Consider the following 21,618-nt stretch of genomic DNA (forward strand, 5'->3'; position numbering starts at 1 on the left):
CGGCCCAAGCCTTTTGGGGGCCCTAAGCAGAATTTGATTTGGGGCCCCCTACAAATTAACTGGCAGTTCATTATCATATCACGAAGGTTTCCTTCCGGATTTCAAAGTAAAGGACGACGTGAGAAAAACAAACAAACAAAAAAAAACATTGTTTCCATAAGTAGTTCAAGATTCATTTACTGCTGGACTTGGTACTTCCTAGACTACTTGCATGCATAATATGAAGTACTTTTACTGTGTCAAAATCCTTAACAGAGAAACCTTGATGTGTAATCAAAAGCGTATTTTCCATAAGTAGTCCAAGATTCATACACTGCTGAACTAAGTACTTCCTACAATACTGGTGTAACTAGTATGAAGTACTTCTACTGTGTACTTTATAAGTAATCCTCTGTCAAAATCCTTATCCTCGTATGTTTCATGGGTCTGATTGTGACACTGCAGTCTGCGCCACAGTCACTACCAGCAGCTCTTCAGAACGGCTTCATTACGATTACCATAAAATCTGTAACTTTGTAGAGCTAGTACTGTATATTAACTTGCTCACAAAACTGACAAACTACCCTTTCACATAAGAGCAGTTGTTAATGCGGACAGTTTTATTGTGATTTTAACCTTTTTTAGTGCCTTTTCTGTGCTGAGTTGAGTATTTAACACAAAACTACATGATATTTTACTTGATTTGTGACAACTTCAACTTTCTTGACTCTGAAAATTATCTTTTTAATTGACATCATATCATATGAGTAGTTCATGGTGCAATTCAAGCAGGATCTAAAAAATATTTCTCTCTCTCCAACGACAACCATACAAAGTTTTTCCCAAATAAGATCCCATGGGGTTCCCCGAGGGAGTTGTGACTTTGTCACTCTCTAGTCTAAGCAAGAACTTCCCTGTTACTTAAATTAATTTTGAATGGCCAACACGTGTCCGGTCACTTAAAATGAATCCACACCTGTCAGCCAGTCAGAATCAAGAATTGTCTATTCAAGTATATATCAAGTATAGTTAATAGCAGGGGACCTCAAATTGATCCTTGTGGAACACCTTAAACAACTAAATGGGGACTTGGTTTGAAACCATACACAACTACCGTCCTATTTAACAAATTGTTATGATCAATAGTTTAAATAATCCTGTTGGCCCTCGTCAACCTTTTGGAAGTGAGTCTTAATTAAACTGTATAATTATTGCCATCTATCATCAGAAAGAAGACAGCGAGGTGCAGATTTTAATAAAAAATGTTTGACTGTTTCTTTGATGGCTAATTAATCCTCAACAGTGCTGGAATAGTCTATGTATAATTAACTAAGACAGGACGAATGGACCTTATATGTGAGTGGCACGAACAAGGAGTGACTTCCATTCTATTTTCATGAGACAGATGAGTTCAGTGTGAGAAAAGTCACTTTTCTGCTAATGATCAGATGGGTGAAAAAAAAAAAGTATATATAGAAGCTTATGCTTGAATATGAATCTCATTTGGAATTCATCACGGCCTCGGTCTTGTTGATATTCTGTAGCACCACTCTGGTTCTCACTGAGTCTACAACACTCTAGTGTGGTTCAGCGTTCCCTTGCTGTCCTTGTACTGATCATTTATTTCCTCTTGTGTCCTGCCAAGATCACCATCAATATTGCCTCTCTCTGACATTAGACAGTGTAGTGGTTGCAAAGTCATAACATAGAGGAAGCTCACGTCTGCTGCAGATCGATGCATTTGACAGATTTATAATGGAAACTTGATCTCTGATATATAGGAGAAACAATACTGCCTCTTTTATTTAAAACCCTTCATACATATATTTATATATATACGGATGAATGCTACTTGACCCAGTTCTTTAATGGAAGCGATGAAGAGGGGTCCGAAAGCATCGATGTTGATGGAAGCTGTTGAGCCTGCAAGTTGTTTTTCATCACTGCCTGTCAGCGTGCCTGCTGTTAATGCAGCAAACAATCTTGCAGTCAGTCGACCTCCGCCTATCTTCTGCTGTGTTCCTGCGTACAGCTGCAGGTGCCCACATTACTCTGAGCGCTTCAACCACAACACCGAGCTACATCCCAAACAAGTGAACCAAACAGGATGTATGGGGCTTTTGCTGTTTGTCCCCTAATGTTCTGACTGAGTCATCAGAACTGAAAAAATCAGTACAGCTCCGTGTCCACTTCCATGGATTCATGGATTCTGTTAGGGACACATTGTAAAATACAGTGATGGGTAGAAAAAATAAATCTGAATAGGGTTCAAATTTAAGAGAAATGACAAGCTAACTTATTGCATGCTTTTTCAGTCTTACAATGTGGACAGGTCTGTATTCAAAACAGGAAGTATCCTTTTCTTCGTTTATCTTTGTATGCTGCTAAAGCTCTGTCAAACTGAGCTGGGATTGTACGTTTTTTTACGTCGAAGAATGTGAATTGAGGTCTGGACCCCAACTTGTTGTCAGGACATTGTTGTTTTGAAGTCACTGCTTGAGCTTTACTATATATGGGGTCAGCGTCTCGTTGGAAATTACATCTTTTCTCGTTCATCTCCTGCAGAGAGCAGCAGGTTTTTCTTTGTATTTGGGTGCAGTTATTTTACCCCTCACACACCTTGAGCTAAACATTCCACTGCATTCATATTCAAATGAGGGTCGGAATGCAGTTGTATTCCCACTATATTTCTCTCACCTCCATGTGTGTTCTATTCAGCAGTGACTTTCTCTTCTGTCACTGCCATTGATTAGGGTTTTTCTCTCATAAAACAAAAAAAAAAGCATTTTGCAGAATTGTGGATCTTGTCACTAGTCTCATACATTGACATCACTTTGAGAAGGGATCTGTAATATTTACAGGAGACAGTAAGTCTTTCAAATGTCATGCCTTACCTTGCTCATACATGCTTATCCTTTATAAATGTGAAACATACACCAAATATTTCAAGTGAGGAAAACTTACCAACAAGCATGCTCTTCCGCGGTGCTGGCCTTGCACCAGTAAATACACAAGTGATAAAATAGAGCCATCTGCATGTACATGATTATGCACAGTGTGACAAGGGCAGCATAGGATAGACACAATGGGATTCTTGTCCAAGACCCTAAGACTCTTTACACAGTTTCTGGCACTCATGTTGACACTTGCATTAACCACTGACAAATGGTTGAGGATCTTGGTGGCTTGGAGTACTCCATTCATTTTCCCAAATATAGCATCAGCAGTCAGTCGCCAGTTGTCAGCCCCTTCTCAAGAAAAGTCAAGACTAATTTTATTGTCCCACATTGTGGAAATCTAGACTGCACATTATACAAGAAAGAGTGAGACAGCTATGGGGAACAATAAACATATCAGAGCATAATAAATAAATCTAACAATCCAGAGAAACAGAGAAAAAAAACAAAAAAAAACAAATAGGCTGTGTTAAGTAGATACATTTCATCAACTGCATATCTTGGAGCAGTCAGCAGAAAACTGCTCAGTATGTACCACCACAGTCACCTGCAACACTTGTTGCCCCCATCAGCGGCGGGCAAGACTCGATTTCATGCCAAATCATCCATTAGATAGGGGGCAACACGGTTATTTATCATGTCTTTGTTCGGGTTTAGGAATATTTGTCAGTGATCCCTAAGTCTGGAAAGAAACTCATGGGAGAGAAGGCGGATATGATCTGTGGAGGCTAATGGAAAGCTGTGCTGCATGGCGGAAACAGCCACTTAAACCTCGGCTCCACAGGTCAGTGTTCAAAAGAAAGACAATGACACAGTTCACCAAGGCAAATCATTTTACAGCAGCGACAACAGTCACATTATAAATAGACTAGTTAATATACAAATAGATTGATCATCTGTCTGACGTACTAGGCCAAACTGGTATTAAGGGCGGTGAGTATGTAGGATTATAGCTGACTTTTTATTCTTTTATAGATGTCCATAAGATACATATATTGGAGAGTATTGCAGTTGAATGTTATCATAGTATAAGCATTAGAAGCAATTAATAGTTAAAAAAAAACAAACATTTTAGCCACTTATCCAACCCCTGGGTGTTGAATTCACAGTTGCAGGCAGCTGACCCTGCGCTCCTTTTCATGATGGCATGATTATGAAACTTACCAATTGTCTTACAGCATACACTAAGAACATCTAAATGTTCCTTCACTCCTTGTCCTGCCAATTCTTGTTTCTCCCTCTTCATCGCCGCCCCTCCCCTTGTCTTTCTCATGTCTTCTTTCATCTCTCACTCCTCTCTCTCCTTTCCTTTCTTGGCGCTTCATATGTCATGCACACCTCGCTCTCCTTCCTTCTCCCCTCACCTTAATTTATGTTGTCTGCTTGAATCTTCAACTGGCGAGGACTGACTCTTTTTTTTTCTGGGACATGTTAGCTTTTAGCCTCAGTCTTTCAGCACATTACCATGTGTGTTGCAATCAAGATGCAGGTTTGAGACCTCTTCGACAGCATTTTGAATGCCTTTTATTAGCAACATAGTGGCAACATTTGATGATCAGCAGACAGAAACAAGGACCCAGCGTTTTCTACCACTGTCTGAAACCAATGGATTCAAATTTGCTACACATTTTTAACTGGCAACAGAGAAATTATCTGCTTTGATATCATTGTGAAGTAAACGATGATTGCACAGTTGATGATATGACATTCACTCTGCCATCAGATTTGCAAAGAAGGTGGAGAGAGAGAGTGACATAAACCGGCCATTAACCAGACGGAGAGAATCAGTGTTGTGTCAAAGTCTGTTCCCCTGTTCGTGTGTTTCCTCCTATCACCAGGACTTGAGACAACTCAAAACGGACAGTCTTCCACAATGATCAGTAAGTTACAAAACCTGTGTACTTTCTTTGTTTCTAGGTCAAAATGGGAATCTTAACGTTGCTTTTTTTTTTGGGACAGTAGCCATGCTGCTAGCAGCAGCCATGTTGCTACCGCTGTCTTTACAACAGCAGTGCAAACATAAACCTTATACCAAAGGGAAACACAACGAGGATGGAAAGTTGTAAAGCTCTCCATTTCTGCATGAGTCTGCCTGTCTGCATGCAGTCCAACGTGCGGACAGAAGGCTTGACAGATGAACTAACAGAATCAAAGGGATGTGAAGCTTAACAAAGGGTCAGTTACCTTGTTCGGGATTTGATTGGAATTTTTTTTTGTCTTGTTGATGCAGTTTTTTGCCATGAAATTGATGAACCATCTGTTAACCCTCTGACGTTTCTTTAAGGTCAAGTATATCGAGTGCAGGGTGTGGTCAGGCTAAAAGTCATTGACATTGATTAGACACAGGTGATTTAGTTTATGTGACTAATTTGCTGCTCCACGGTTGATGTAAGTGTGACATACAGGGGATAAATACCAATGCACTCGTCTGTTTTGTCTTTTATGTTGTTAATTTAACTCAATTTGTGTAAAAAAAAAAAAAAAGAAATCTTAATTCCATCCACTGTGACACAACTTTGTGAACCAATGTGATCAGTGCCATCGCTGTAGGCTAACTCCCTGATCAAACCTGTCCTGCATCAATCCTGCCAGTAGAAATATCACACCACTAAGACAACCCTCATCTGGACCTAATAGCAGCGCTGATGAATGGACACACCTGTCAGGCCCAGGAGATAATGAGGAGTCAGACCTATTCCTGGGACTAGCAGCTATCGTGAGCTCACGGCCCTGTTTCATTTTAATTAAGCTGGGGTCGGGAGCATGAATTATAAAGCGTTTCACGCTTTCGTTTTAAAGTTTCATGAGAAACTCACGCATGATATTACAACCCCTTCAGCGAAACATCTGCACCACAGCAGCTTTGGTTGTTTTTTTTCTCCCCTCACTTGTTGGCTCCCTGCTGGAAATAAACAGCATAGACCAGCACTAAAACACAACATATTTTGTGATTTGGTGCTGATTTTGGTGCTGGTCTCTGCTGGTTTTTCCAGCAGGGCTGTCTTTGGTTTAGATAATCAAATCCAATCATGCAATAAGTGAGATATACATTAAATGTTACTGAAACGTGCAATGTTTTGTATAATCTCAACACACATCTGTGGGATTATTTATGGCTCGCTAATGAATGTGTCCTGGACAGCGTGTGCATGCATGGATCAACATGTGTTTTATGTGTGTTTGTTTCTGTTTATGAACTGCATGAAGATGCCGAGCACAAATAAAAGAAGGATAAAAGGGGCTCAATAGGAACGGATCGAGCCGTGGGTATTTTTACCCGTTACATTTAAAGATTCAGTGTTCAGAATTGGGACACGTTTGAATGCACTCAGAAAATGATATAAAATTTATATACATGAACATGTTTGAGCATTTATGTAAATGAAGCTTCGGAACGATCAGGTGAAGATTAGTGTGATGTTTTGAAATCGTACTTTGTAGCTCATAGCGTATTCTGTATTCCGCCGCAGGGGGATGTCTCTCAATCAAGGGAAATGGAAAGAGAATTTCGAGCAGGTCAGGCGGTTTGACAGTCATTCGACAGATTGACAGGATTTATGTGGAATAACTGAACCACACTTTTTTTTCCAGTGTATGTGGGGAATGAACAAAACAAGCATTAGTTGCTTTGAAATGAACGACAGTATATGCAATCTGTATAAGTGGCTTCTTATGTGAAAAGCAATTTAACACAGTGAGGACACTGAATCCCTCAAGCAAACCATTTGGAATTCTGGCACGTACATCTTAAAGGCTCAGTAAATTGCTTTTTGACAACATAAGTATTAGGTTTGTTCACATACAGAATCAAGTAGTCCGGACTGTATTTCATTTGACTTTAATAGACATATTATATTTCTATATAATAGACCTGTGTTTACAAGAGTAACCGGTGAAAAGGTTCTTAATGCATAGTGTATGAAGATCTGTGTTAGCAGATTTGGATCGTTGTCAGCTTTACACAATGATCACAGACGGAACCTTTGCAAGAAAACTACATTTGTCTCAGTAGTTTCGGTCATCATCATAACACCTTGACTTGGATTACATCAAATGAGCTGAATGAAGCCATTTTGTTTCATTTCTTTTAAAACGTGTTCCCCATATATTTTCCACGACTTTCCATCCGCATGAGGGGGAGTAGACAATGCTGACTGAACTTTCTTTATGAGGTGAACTTATCGTATACTGAATGAGGCGTATGTTGTTTTATCCTTTCATGAATTCCATTTTTTTCTTTTTTTTCCAAGGAGTGGTAAACAAGCGGTCGCCATTGTTGGTATAACACATCCTTGGTTCCAGTGCACAGCTTGACAACATCTGGAACATGGTGTTAATTCTCCCCACAACACTGGTTGGATTCATTGTTTTTTCCATCAACAAAAACCACTGTTTCATGTCATGATGCCAGTTGTGCACGACCAAACACTTGGTGGAATGTGCAGATTCAATGTCTGGCTCTGAACAGAGGCTGAAGGCCTGTGGATTAAGACGAACAGGCCTGGCTAATGTTAGTCACACAATTTTTCGGCTGCCCAGTTCTACTGTAAAGGTCAAATCTCTCATTTTGTTTTCAGGACTTTACATTGTGACGATGCGATGCACTTAAAAATAGTTTTGCTAGAAATTTTCACAAATACCTTCATGGATAAAAGAGCCATAATGCACATAATAAGAGCTGAAATTGTGTGCAGCTTGACTGTCTACACTTTCATCAATTATCATGTTCATGGTGGTCTGTGGAAAAAATAATGGCAGCTCTTAGTTGCTGTATTGCAATTAGCCAGTTCTCTTAACACACCCATAGATGGAACCTGCTCACAATAACAAAGCTCGCATCTTCAAATAAACAGGGCAACAGTTTTTGAGTGACACACAACCCTGATTCCACTGAAAACTGTATTTATATTTAAAGGAGACCTATTATGTCTTTCGTATTCATTTATTTTTACCTTTCCTTCAGTGTTTTCTTTATGTTTTCTTTAAGATCCTCAAAGTTAAAAAGGCCAAAGTCTGCACCAACAGAAACTTTTCTCCTCCACAGAAAACACTGGTCCTGAAACGCCTCGTCAGTAGTTTCTCTTTTAATTCTGTGACTTTGTGACATCACACTACATCACCTTGTCACACATTTTTGTATGTTTTGTAGGTAAGAAGGCAGGTCTTCTAGAGGCAGGAGCCAAAATGGAGTGTTTCAGACAGAGGGGGGATACAGTGCTGCAGCGGTATGAGAAATCTGGTGTAATGTTTGAGCATTAGAGCATGTAAACCTATTCTAGTAGTAACCCAAAATAAACCTATGAACCTGAAAATTAGCATAAATGTCTCTTTTAAAGGTGCACTACGTAGTTTTGGGGAATAATCTTCAATTCAGAAGAGAAAGACCCTCACTGACTGACTTTTATGCCTAAGCAAACAAAATAAACAAACCGTTTTACTTTGTTTACATTTGGCGGACCCTGCCATCTTTCTAACTTCAAACAGCGTCCTGGGACCTGATTTTCCTCTGACAATAGGTCAGCGACGAGGAACGGGGGCAACAAAAGACTGGGAAAGTCATGGAACTCTACATCTGTTTGGAACATTCAGCAGGTAGACAGGTTCACTGGTATCAGGTGACAGTATTGTGACTGGGTATCGAAGGAGCATCATCGAAAGGCTCAGTCGTTTGAGCATGGATGGGGCGAGGTTTACCACTTTGTGAAACACATCATGGTATATAAGTATTAAAGTGTAATTCATTTCCAGGTCCTATCTAGATGCAGATCTGTCACCATCGTCCTCCTGTACTGGGCCTGTACCATATAGCAAAAAAATGCTTCCACAGTAGCGTGAAACTGTAATAGAAAGCATTAGTTAGCTTTACAACAGTGTTATCATCTTGTCAGATATGAATGTTGGTGTTAAACAAAGAATGATGCCATCGGCTACATCTCAGCCCCTCTCTGACGAGCAGCTGGGAATGCTGTATTGATGGCTGCTGGTCACTGTATTAGCGTTAAAGGTCAGAGTTGAGTCGCAGCCAGCTGCCAGGCAGTTTCTAAAGAGGATAGAAGCAGAGCGCTCTTTGTTGGATTCCTGCTGGATTGGTCTGTGGAGCTTGGCGAACGCAATCCAACCTTTCCACGTAATGAAACACATGACATTCAATATTATGGCTTTACCGCCTCATTTCTGTAAGAATTGCCAGATGACTGCTTTTGCTCATATTTCTCACCAAGCCTGAGCTATAACATGCAGCAGCTTCTGAGGCATCTCAAAATCACTCGGAACACAGCTTTTCATCCGTCACAATAATAGATTCCTCCTGCTCCCATCCTCCAAACGGAAGATTTGGATACCCGGAGGAGGTGACATATTGCAGAAATCACAGGGCTGTAGAAAAGCGAGGTAAAATGCAGACAAACACAAGTCTGAGAGGCGAGGAGTGAAGAAATATTTCAAGAGGACATTTTTCTCAACAAACAGCGCTGCTGGGCTGAAAGAAAACAGACAAATGAAAAGTTACATCAGTTTATTCGGCAGCACTTCAGAGAGAAAATGTAAACAGGTTGTAACAAATATCACCGGGCATCTTTCTGCATATCTGCAGACAAACACAGACCCACCCACTGTGTGATAACTTAAACCCACAACCAACAGATAATCATCACACATATGATCATATAAACAGATGTTGAGTAGACTGAAGAATCACATTCAAAGGACATACAATACATATCAACTGTTACATATTTACATTATAAATCACATTTACATTTGAACGAAACACTTCATCACAACGTACACAGACGAATTCCTGAAAATTGGGGAATTTTTACTCATTTCACAAGACAAAAACGAGAGATAGCATGCAATGAAATATACACAACATCTGAAATGCAAACTGTGTGTCCCTTCCACAATTCTCACTCATTTATTTATATTGTGCTGTGGCTCCTGAAGAAAGTTTGTTCCATTTTTTCAACAGTAAAGAGTCACAGTTAGTCACATTCATTCCAGCCGAAGCAGGTACAGTGTGGGACGACACTTTCTAATACCTAATGTATAAAATAACTTAAAAGTAAACTTTAGTCAATAGTTTATTCATCGTTTACAAAAAACAAAATGCTTTATAAAATATTTATTTTGCAAATGTTCATTGTAAAGTTGAAACGTGTGTTCATAATAACTTCCAAATGGTTAATAACGACTCGTAGTTAATTTATAAACATTATTTGGATGGCCATTACAAAGTTGCAACCGATGATTTAAAAACTTTACAGCTGCTTCATAAATGGAATATATGGCTTGTTGTTGTTGTTTTTTAACAGTAAAATAGTAACTAAAGTTTACCATGTATAAACGATGGCTAAAGTGTTACCCAATTTGAATATTAGGTAAGGTCGAGCCTCAGACCATCTTCTCTTTGTCTAGTTATGTACAGGATTTAAACGTAAACTTAGGCTGGGTTAAGTGCTGTCCGCCTCTCTAGATCATGAAACCCACTGCGGTCCTATTATTAAACATCATTTAAAGTGAATACTGGGCTCTGTAGGAATCGTCACCAAACATTTTTTTCACATTTCACCGCGTAATAATGACAAAAAAAAAGTGCCATGCTAGCGGCTCTCTAGTCTCTGTTTAGGCACGACAGTTCTTTTACCTTAATGCTAACGTCAGCATGCTAACATGCTCACTATAACTATGTCGACATGCACAGTACTATTCGGAATTTGATACAGGTCATATAAACAGCATGTTCTGTTTTGATATTCAGAACTATGATTGGTTCTGAAAGTAGCATTTCCCAGTTAGGACATTTACGATATGCCAGTGTGATTCCGTTTATAGGAGCATTTATTTTTGGACACGTGTGCAGGGCATTCAGAATATGCGTGTCAGCCGGTTGTTGTGTTGTCGTGGATACGCTGAACACAAACCGACCGCCCATCACTTTTTGTAAGGCTGGCGTACAGATGCGTGTCCAAAGAAGCAAAACGACACAAGTGCTCTCCATGGTTAGGACACATTAATTGGTGCAAACTCTGCTCCATATGAACAGGAATACTAGCGAAAGATTCATTTTCATCAGCCATGTAAACAGCTTAGTGGGGATTTTGTATTTTTTGGAATGAGCGCAAAAAATCTGAACAGTCACTGACAATGCTAACATGCTAACATCTTTAGCAGGTATGGTGTTTACCACATTCACCATCTTAGTTCAGTGTGTTAACATACTACCAGTACTCAATGTCATTAGGTTTGTAAGCAGGCCAATTTGGTCATGAAGTACTGCACATATTAGAATTTTTACCTGATGATGGCGCTAGAGGAAAAGGGTTTCACCAGAGTCATTACAATTCATCCTCTGGGGATCATAAATGTCTGACCCAAATTTCATGGAGGCCCATCCAAAATGTTGTGAAGACATGTCACTCAAAGCCACGCCTTGGCCTCCTGTACGCTACAATATACAGTTACTGCAGAGATGTGTAGCTCTGCTATAATGTTTGTCCTCACATTTATTTAAGGAATTTCACTGACTCCTGGTCCTGAGGTAGGAAAAACGCGTCCGTGGCGTCACTGCTTTCACCTGCTGTCCGAAAGGCTCTTGAGGCTGATGTACAGGGAGCTGACCATGGTGGCTTCGTCCTGGATGGACTCCCTCATATCTGACTCACCCCCACACATCAGGGCCACCAGCCCCCTCGGCAGCTTCCAGCTGAACAGCAGGTAGATGCAGGGGTTCGCACAGCTGTTCAGGCTGGCCAGCAGCATCAGGATGGTGAAGGTCGCAGCTGGGAACATGGAGAATATTGAATATTCAACTGTGCCTTTTGATTTTTAGATTTTGATCACTTTGACTAGAGAAGATCAAATTCTAATTGTAAATATAGTCTGATTTTGGAGAGCAATAAATTACAGTATCAATTATCAACATAACATGCAATAACCTCTAGGTTGACTTGAGGTATTGTCCAATTTCTACCCCAGCAAGTGAAGATGTATTATTATTGTTTTGTTATGTATTGTGAAAATTGCTGGGTTTACTATCGTTTACAGTGTATTTCAGGTGGAGATTTCACCTGACAGAGGGAGAATCAAATCTGGATTCCCAAATTACCAAGGATAGTGGGTTTTTTGTAATTTTGTAATTAAGCGTTGATGTTTTTCACCTTAAAATGCAATTCTAAAGCCAGAATGTGTCTTTTCTTGTCATGCTGTGAGATCCAAAACCCTGTCATCTTACTCTGAGTGGGCGCCTCCACGTCCCAGACAGACCACAGCTGCACGGTGAAGAAAGGCGTCCAGCAGATGATGTAGGCGAGCACGATGACCACGGTCATCTTCACGGTCTTCACCCTGGCCTTGGACACCCCTGCCACGCTGCTGGCCCTGGAGGACAGAGGCTTGCTGACCACCTCTCCGACGTGTTGCGTCTTCATGTGAAAGTTGAAGTGCACGGTGCGGCAGATGCGCACCTGGCACACGGTCACGGTGAGAATGGGCAGCACGAAAATCACCAGCGTGGTCCAGGTCACGTACGCTCTCGGTCCCCACGGCTTTATGAACTGCGCCCAGCAGTCGTACACTCCGGGAGCGACTTCCACCCGAGAGAAGATGAAGATCTGCGGGAGGCTGCCGATGAAAGATACGCACCACGCGGCGCACACCGGAGCGTTCCAGCGCGCTCTGCCCCGCTGGAACGTCACCATGGGGTTGCATATGGCTTGATATCGGTCTATGGTCATCACCACTATCATGTAGGTAGACGCAAACATCCCGACCACTTGGAGGTACTTCACTGCACGACACAAAGCATCCGGACCCAAGAATCTGTCCGTGATGTCCCACATGAGCTGCGGACAAACTTGGAAGAACGTGACCACCAGATCGGCGACGCACAGGTGGAAAACGAAGACGCGCATCCTGGAGAGCTGCTTCCTCCGCTTCAACAGCACCAACAAAACCCCGATGTTCAGGATCGCTGCCAAGATGAAGATGATGGAGAGAAGAGCTATTTCCAACTGAGCCAAGCGCTCGTCCCGCGGCTCCTCCTCAGACAGAGCGCTCTCCAAAGTGATGTTACTCGTGTTTACTCTGAACCAAGCCATGCTTTCACCGCAAATCACAGAAAGAGCACCTGAACACTGTTACACAACCGCTCCAGGTGAATCCAGCTCACGTGCAGACATCCAAAAAAAAGAAAGAAAAAAAGGGATTTGGGAGAATTTCCAGTGAGCAACAAGTGTTGAGAGCGTCCACTGAGGCGCAACTGAAGTAGAGGGAGAGGGGGCTTTATATCTCCTCATCTGTGCAGGAGGAGGAGCAGCCTCACTCCTGCACACACACACAAAGTATTCTCACGGTGTCGAGCACATGCAAGTGTCATGAGTCTGTACTCTGCTGTACATACACTGAAACAAACGAGTCACCGCATCAGTCCTTTTAATAAAAAGTAGAACCTTTTTATAGAACACTTTCTTTACAGAAAACATGGCAAAGAAATTAGACAGAGCTGCAGTTAAACAGAGGAGAACTCTAAAATCAAAGTATTGTTAAAGGGAAACTCCACCTATTTTACACAATAAGGTGTGTCTACAGGTAGCAGGATTTACATAAAGACATGAGCTCTGTAATAAACACAATCTGAAATGAAATCTGCTGCAGTCATCCAGTCCACATTTTCTCATACGGTAGCAGCTGTGATGCTGACAGCCTCTTGTGCATCATCTCTTTACATTTACATGGTGAAGCAGGTAACAGAAGTGGCCCTGGGGTAATTAAGAAGGAACTTGCATTAATGAATGTCTCAGCTCTTGTAGCGTCCTTTCTGAGCAATATGCATGAGCGGCACAATTAGAGAGTCAGGTGTCCAAATTATTATTATTGTCTAACGCACAAAAGCACCTGGGCTCCGCTCTGCTCATCAAGGCTTTATGTAACTGAGGAGCTCATCTTTGTCCATCTGATAGCGACTCTTCTTCCAGATGTCGCGCAGCTCCTGTAAGGTGGCACCTATCTCTTTGCCTGTCGTGATGCCCATCCGTCTCAGATCGTGACCGCTGACAGGGAAGCGAGGGATGGACCATCTGCAGAGCTCTGCCAGCAGCTTCTCCTCACCCTGATACTTCAGCAGCTCACATACTTTACTTTGTGTATCCAGCTCCCGACTCTAAAAAGACACAGCATGTGTGTGAATTAAAGCCTCTGAAAACCTGGTTTCATTTTTTAAGTATCCTATAACATTAAATATTTATGACTAAATAAGCAACAACCACGTAAAGGAAAAAACCTTCCCCATTTATAGTTAAATATTTAAATAGCTGATCTGCTTCATCAGGACTGCGAGTGGCAGACAAGCACACAACTCTCATTACATTTTGATTAAAATATTCCATTATAGAGATTGCCCTTGTCTTTTCTGATACTCGGCCCACTTCAAACCAGTATGAAGAGCGTAGAGAAAGAAAGAATACAGAAATGAGACCCGTGTGTTGAAGGACATTGTGCAGACATGCAGGACAACATCACCAATGAAAAAAAGCAGAGTGAAAAAATGTTTCAAGGTCCAAATGCCTTCCATTTGTTCTGTAGTGATGAGCCATTTCTTTCACTTCACCTGCTCCATCTCATCCTGCCATTTCCATTTCTGCTTCTATTAGTAAAAGAGTTCAGGTTCAAGTTCAATATGTTCTTACTGAAGCTAAATCCAGTGTTAAATGATCTCATCCCATCTGAATAATTGAGAATCCCTTCATGAACTTAAAGATGTTTATGTCAACTATCTTGTAGAAAAGTTAAAGCAACGGTATGTAGAAACTGGCATTTTGTGTGATTTGGCGCCCCCCACAGTGCAACATCACTGTTGTAATACAAATACCAGGTTTGTAACAGTTTGTCAGATGTAATGTAGGTGCTAATGATAAACACAGCTGATTACTCCAGAGCTATGTTATGTGTTGAAAATGTGTATCTTAAAGTAAAAATGTGTGTAATGCTGTGTGATCCCACCCTCTCACTGAAGTTACATAGTGCAGAAACAAGTGATAGGTAGCCCGAGTGGCTGTGACAGAGACACCATCCACCAAGCTATGAAATTAATTAAAAGTTAATGTTAAACTAAAGTTTTGCCAAACATATCAAATAGTTTACTCTTCAGATACAAGATATTGTAGACTCAGACTTTAATGAATCCAAGCATTTACCCACTAGATCCATTGATTTCACTCACAGTATTCAGTCCTAGTTAATAATTGCAAACATTTCCTAGAATGCCTTTCCACTGAAACCCAATTAGTATGGATGGGAACATGTTGCATGCAGATGTAGGTGATGGAGGGTGCAGGCGGATCTCGGTTCAGCAGGTTCAAGAAAGCGAGTTTACATGGGTGCGACTGCTGAATACAAAGTAGGGCTGTAATTATATTTATTGTCATGACTGGTTAATATACCGATAATGTTACTTAATAAAATCGACTGTTTGGTTTGTTCTCCGCAGAGATGCTAGTCATACTTTCCCGGAGCACAAGACGACGTCAGAAAATTGCTAGTTTTCTCTGGCCCACAATCCAAAATGTGCTGTATTTGGTTTACCATCAGGGAAAATGGAAAAAACTAGCACTCAAATCACATTTGAGCTTAAACCCATGACTGTTTGACTAGTGATTTATCTTTATTTTGGAATATTTGCAGATTAATCTCCTGTTGTTCAACTAATATTTAATTTCCCTGATCATTTGAGCTCTACTCCAAAGCATGTCCTAAGACCTAACTCCATCTGGCAGCTAATTAACAGTTGATGCTTGCAGGCAGTTTTGAAACCGTTAGTGATTTAGGATGGATTTCTCACTGTTGTGCATCTGACCATCCATTCAAATAAGCTTCTATTTTTGATAATTAGGCCATCTTATGACATTACTGGCTACATTCACTGGCACACAACACAGTACATGCTGATGAATAATACTGCCAGGCTAGAACACAGAATCACTCCGGCCTCTCATGGCTGCAGTTAATGATCTCATTGTTCTGCACAGTGCAAGGCTATACTGTAAAACTCTCCTGCTCTTTTTGTTATAAAAACACATTAATAATTGACATCCGATTGTTTCTACAGACTAACTGAAGGATGCTTAAACTTACGTCAATGATAAAGTCAGTGAAGGGTTTGAGGCTGTCAGGCTCGTCTTGGCTCTTACAGAGCTCCTGTCTGTATTTGACCAGGAACAGAGCCAGAGTCTTCTCCTCTCTGGAAACCTTCAGCCGGATGTCCATCTTTTCCACCTCCTCTGGGCTTTGGAAGAGAGCTGCCAGGATGGTCATGGGTTTGGGAGAGTGGTCTTTTGCGTTCTGCCACACTCGCTTCATCTCCTCAACATTGCCATCTGGAGGCAAACCTGAGGAGGAGCAGAAGCAGCAGGAGTGCTTTTACAACAGCTACAAACACTGAACGAGATGATAAAAAAAACCATCATACTAATATTTGTTACGATTATAATCCGTTTGACTGAGATTAAGCTGATAATGTTCCTAAAGTATAGGTCTCTATAGGTAAAAGTATTCTGCAGGAACTATGGTAAATGGTAATGGTAAATGGTCTGCATTTTTATAGCGCTTTTCCAGTCTGACGACAGCTCAAAGCGCTGTACAACACATGCCACATTCACCCATTCACCCATTCACACACACATTCATACACTGATGACGGAGGCTGCCATGCAAGGCGCCAACTGCTCATCAGGAGCAATTTGGGGTTCAGTATCTTGCTACACTTTGACATGCAACTAGGGGGAGCCGGGATTCGAACTGGTGACCTTACGATCACTAGACGACCCGCTCTACCCACTGAGCCACAGCCGCCCCTAACTAACTAACTAAATAATGAATAGTCTAGTGGTGACTATTACCAGAGTTCACTGTGCCACAAGAGTCAAGAGTCAGTAAGGCCACTTCATCTCGAGGATGGGAAATCAATTCTTCCCCATTTAGAATCGGCTCCAAACAATCAGACTCTGGAGAACTGTTGAGCTTTGACATCACTGATCCCTTTAATGGTGCCTGACTTCACAGACACTGACTTAATAGCAGGGTAGATGTTCCAATGACAGAAAAGAGTTGAAGTTCTAACAAGTGGAACACTTTACTAAAGTGGGTTACAGAGGGCAAGACATAAAATTAGACTTGCAAAGGTTAGTTCATGCAGAGGCGGGAGAAAAAGCTTAATACTGACAATTGAGCCATAAACCATTAGTCAGTGTTAACTTTGACATAAGATTCTGTAGACTCTTTTTATTCAACGTACAAGTTTTGCATGAATGATATTCAGCAATTTAAGTAAATTAAGTGATATGCAAGCATGAAAGGTTTTCCTTTCCACCAGTCAGTATCATTGTACTTTTTACTTGTCAGGAGGAGCACTTGCCAGCCTCTGAAAACAGCTGTATAATGTCTAATGAGTTTAAAAGGGTGCTTTGTATGGTCTGAAAAGAAATAGCATTAATAACTTCATTATGATGTCTCCAGGCTCATCTAAGCTTGGGCAGGAGAGCTTTTAAAGTGTCCATGACAAGCTGGAGATGAGGAGTCTGAAAGAAATGGTAAGTTATTGTAGATGCTGCCGAGTTACATTATGGGAATAATACAATAATGAAATATATGGGGGCACAGTACCTCCTTTAAGATTGGGATCAATCAGATTTAAACAGTAGTGAAAGTATTGTCTGGGTCACGTGATTGCTCCAATTGGTTGTTGTTACTACATAGTTTTTGTTAAAACATTGTGGCTTCTTTAATGACTGCACTTTTTCTGATACATATTACAGTTTGAGTGCAGTTCAGTTTGGATTGCCTCTGGTTTCCTGATGAACACTTTTTCCAATTTTCCAAGAGCACCCGTAACTATTTTTATCAACTTTGTATTAGATACAGTCATCTCCTTTTCCCGCTACTCTCCATCTAATGGAAGTCACAACATGAATGTAGGTAATATCTAAACTACCATCAAGTGGCAGTGGACAGTTACTTACTGTTACACGTGAAAAAGACAGACGTATTTTGACAAAGACTATTGTCTAAATACTGTGATATATTTATGTGTTGGGTTTGTATGAAAGAAATGATATCCTCCCTGCCTCCTCTCTTACCTGTGTACTGGGCCAGCTCCAAACTATACATCAGCTCCAGCAGATGAGCAGCATGGTTCCCAACAACCATCTTTTTTAATTCCACCCAAATTCGTTCTCCTGATATGGCTGCCAGGCCTCGGCCGTTGTCCTTGATAGCGGTAAGTGTCTCGGGCTCATGGTCACCCGGCTTCAAAGCCACTCTGCCATAGAACCTGGGGATAAATTTAAGGTAAAACCACTTTTATGTCAAACAAATATAAATTATTTTCTCTTTTCACGCTTGTTTTGCATAAAAAAGTATTTCTCCAAGAAAAAAAAGTGGCAACCTGAAATAGCGCAGTATTCTCAGGTAGTCCTCTTGGATTCTTTGCTCAGCACTGCCAACAAACCGAACTTTACGGTTCTGCAGGTCCTCATATCCTTTAAAGTAGTCATATAATGTCCCATCAAGTCCTGTGAGAGGATAAAGTCAACATCACATGGTGAAGTGAAATAAATGTAATATATGACAATGTCCCGCAAACGCACCAGAACTGACACCATATGCTGAGCATCTCCACAACATAAGCAAACACAGAGATGGGACAATGCATTTTATTCAGTGGAGGACAAACACTAATACCTAAAAACATGGAGTTGATGGTGAGGTCTCTCCGCTCAGCATCTTTCTGCCAGTCAGTGGTGAATTCCACCTCTGCATGACGTCCATCAGTCTGAACATCCACACGCAACGTGGTCACCTCAAAGTTCTCATTGTGTAGCTGTGACAGAAGACAAACAGACAGAACAAAGATCACTGTGGGCAGAGAAAAGGCCAACATGTTCAGTGTTCCTCTCTATCTACTCTAAATTATTGGTGTGCAGATTTTAGAGCGCATTCAGAGAAATATAGTTTTGACTACCATATGCCGTCAGGGCGTTGTAGCATCTGTCCAACCGCATGGACCAAAACCCTAAACTCATTAGATGCCGCTTATCTACATATTCCAGGAATAAACAAAATCAATCAGAAGTGGAGTTTCCCGTTATCGGGCTGTGGAGTTTCCACCCACAATCCATCAGGATGGCTGTTCCATGGATGCACTTATTAGATCGATCATCGACTTTCTGTTACAATCCCATTTCTGGTGTCTGTGTACACGTACACTCAGAAGTGTATGTGTTTGAATATCAGGCATTTACTGAATCTGTAGATGTGTAGCCATGGACCCGCGAGAACACATCAAGATCATTATTTCTTAAAAATCTGTATTGACTACTTTTTCTTTGCCTGGTTTAGCTAATCTTCTGCTAAAGTACCTGGCAGATAACTCAAGTGGTCTTCAAACCAGCTTTCTGACATTCATTTAAAAAGTGAAAGCTACATCTTCAGTCTCTTACTCTTGCTGTAATGGTCCCATGCTTCTCTCCTTTATTGTTGATCATCCTGATCCCAGCATTTTGGAACATGCGCTTCATCTCCTCTGGAGTGGCTGTGGTGGCAAAGTCCACATCTTCAGGCCGCTTCCCAGACAGCAGGTCACGTACAGCACCACCTGCTATTCTCAGCTCATGCTGGTGCTTCTCAAACACCTCTGGAAAAAAACAAAAACACACAGGAGTTAGGTTTCTTTTCAGAGTGAGTGAGTCTGGAGGCAGAGACAATCTTCCCTCGTTGGGTTAAACGTGGAGGGGCAGAGCCAGAGAAGAAACTTTTTAATATAATGAATCCTATTGTCTTGAATCAATACAAACACATTATATATATATACTTTTTCATTTATGTCCTGACTGCAGTTTTTTTACTTTGCCTATTAGGCAACTTGTCTTTTTGACTCTGCTTATTGATTTTAAGCCTAAACAATGGGATCATTTCTGCAGCCAGAGCAGCTTGGAAATGTGTTTAAGCTAACAAGTGTCGTGCATGGAATTTTAAAGGAGCTTTCCACCAGTTCATCCCATGAATAAAACTGACTTTTCAAACTGGAAGTACAGAGTTTATAAGACATGTGTTTACCAGACAAAGAGTCTAACAAAAGTATTGCATTGTGGGAAATCAGAACTTCATTTGGCCCTTTACCCAAAGTGGGGGCAAGAGATTATGTTTTCCTCTGCTGCATTAGTTTGACTAGTAATTTTTAATTTGCTCAGGCCCACTAACCAATATCTATTGAAGTGCAATACTAAAGAGCTGGAGAATGCCCGTACAGCAAAATGGTAAAACATCAACTAAAAAACTAAATTCTTTTAATGAGAAATTCTCTTTTCTGAACAGTAAACAGCCTTCAGGACATACCTGTAAATTTTGAATTTTGGATATACAAATTCTGATTCTTGCTTGAGGGGCAGATACCAATTAATATCTACTTGTGACTAAATCAGATGTCAGCAGACATCATCATATAACACTATCCAACTCTGCGTTCCCTTAAAACAGATCCTTTGAAAGAACGTTGACCAAAATGTGCACTGAGTGAGACAGAAAAAAAGTACCCATCAGCGCTGTTGTCTTAGTGTTTTATACTCTATACTGTAATGTTGCATCAGTCTGTTCTGTACTGATGGCATCTGTTAATCCATATCTAGTCTGTTGCTCTTCCTTTTTCTTGGTAGGAGTTTCTTATATCCAAAATCTGTCTAATGTTAGGTGTTGTATGTTCTACAGACTGGACTACGCCTCGAGATACTTTTATGATATTGGGCTATGTAGATCAATTGAATTGACTCTGTGGAGAGCTATATATGAGACAGTGTTTGTAAAATATCTCAAACACAGTCTCCTCTCTAACATTTATCTACTGTAACTTTTGTAACTACTACTGTAAATTTTCAGCGAACATACAGTACAATAGCATATCTGCAATGTGCCAATATGCAATGGCATATTTATCAGTCTTGCTCTTACTCTTTCAGTGAACATAGGGCATCTGCAATATATTTTATTCAGAAAGCATCAATGTAAGTGGTGAATCATGGGGCACATCTGTGGATTTCAAAGCCTCATATGAAGCTTTTGGGGTTAGAAAGTACCGATTAATTTTCAAACAGACTGCCGCTGACTAACATCACTGACAGGGTACCCAGGTGGCACCTCACCTGCTAGTCCATTGAGTCCATCATTGAACAGAGCCTGGAACTCACTGGTCTTCAGCTGCATGGTGAAGAGACTCCTCCAACACAAACGTGTTCTACCAATCACACGAGGGCTCAATAATCTGCTCCACATCTGTGCAAACATAAAAAATAAAATAAAAATGTCGTCATGTGCTTCTGTTTGGGTCTCTGTCAGCTTTTAACAAGCTAGCAACATGTCTGTGAAGACATGCTTGCGACCTTTAGCTCTCCGAGTGCACTGCTCACACGCTTCACGCGCTGTCGGCACATGCGCAACACCGACATGTAGCGGTAAACAAACCAAATATAACACACAGGACTGACCTGCAGCTTCAGAAGAAGAAAGTATGAACATTTAACGCAGCTATCTCTTCATGAAATCCCTCTCTGCTCTGATATCATGGAGCTCTGTAGGAAGTGTTCCGCCGACGTGCTGTTGAGGACCAATAGCAGGAGGTTGCGTCAGGCAAAGGGCGGAG

General features: G+C 41.0%; 2 protein-coding genes across 2 annotated transcripts; both read right to left on the reverse strand.

The window, feature by feature from the left end:
- Positions 1–9,435: 9,435 nt before the first annotated feature.
- avpr2b.1 (arginine vasopressin receptor 2b, tandem duplicate, 1) lies at positions 9,436–13,176 on the reverse strand. Its single transcript, XM_030418983.1, has 2 exons — positions 12,169–13,176; positions 9,436–11,716 (listed from the first exon to the last, which is right to left on the reverse strand). The coding sequence occupies exons 1-2, from the start codon at positions 13,031–13,033 to the stop codon at positions 11,508–11,510; spliced, it is 1,074 nt and encodes a 357-aa protein (XP_030274843.1). The 5' UTR covers positions 13,034–13,176; the 3' UTR covers positions 9,436–11,507.
- Positions 13,177–13,350: 174 nt separating this feature from the next.
- On the reverse strand, positions 13,351–21,587 carry trnt1 (tRNA nucleotidyl transferase, CCA-adding, 1). Its single transcript, XM_030418982.1, has 8 exons — positions 21,464–21,587; positions 21,122–21,251; positions 19,427–19,620; positions 18,669–18,807; positions 18,373–18,499; positions 18,065–18,258; positions 16,065–16,318; positions 13,351–14,094 (listed from the first exon to the last, which is right to left on the reverse strand). Exons 2-8 carry the CDS (start codon positions 21,249–21,251, stop codon positions 13,849–13,851), a joined length of 1,284 nt encoding a protein of 427 aa, XP_030274842.1. The 5' UTR covers positions 21,464–21,587; the 3' UTR covers positions 13,351–13,848.
- Positions 21,588–21,618: the final 31 nt, after the last annotated feature.

Source organism: Sparus aurata, chromosome 6 (genome assembly GCF_900880675.1).
Source record: "Sparus aurata chromosome 6, fSpaAur1.1, whole genome shotgun sequence".
Taxonomy (NCBI): Eukaryota; Metazoa; Chordata; class Actinopteri; order Spariformes; family Sparidae; genus Sparus; species Sparus aurata.

Coding starts and splice junctions, on each gene's coding strand:
- avpr2b.1 (XM_030418983.1), bottom strand. CDS start 13,033: ATGGCTTGGTTCAGAGTAAACACGAGTAACATCACTTTGGAGAGCGCT. Junction 11,717..12,168: donor CGTGGAGGCGCCCACTCAGA/GTAAGATGACAG, acceptor CCATGTTCCCAG/CTGCGACCTTCACCATCCTG.
- trnt1 (XM_030418982.1), bottom strand. CDS start 21,251: ATGTGGAGCAGATTATTGAGCCCTCGTGTGATTGGTAGAACACGTTTG. Junction 18,500..18,668: donor CATCAACTCCATGTTTTTAG/GTATTAGTGTTT, acceptor ATCCTCTCACAG/GACTTGATGGGACATTATAT. Junction 14,095..16,064: donor TCACTGACTTTATCATTGAC/GTAAGTTTAAGC, acceptor GTGTCTTTTTAG/AGTCGGGAGCTGGATACACA.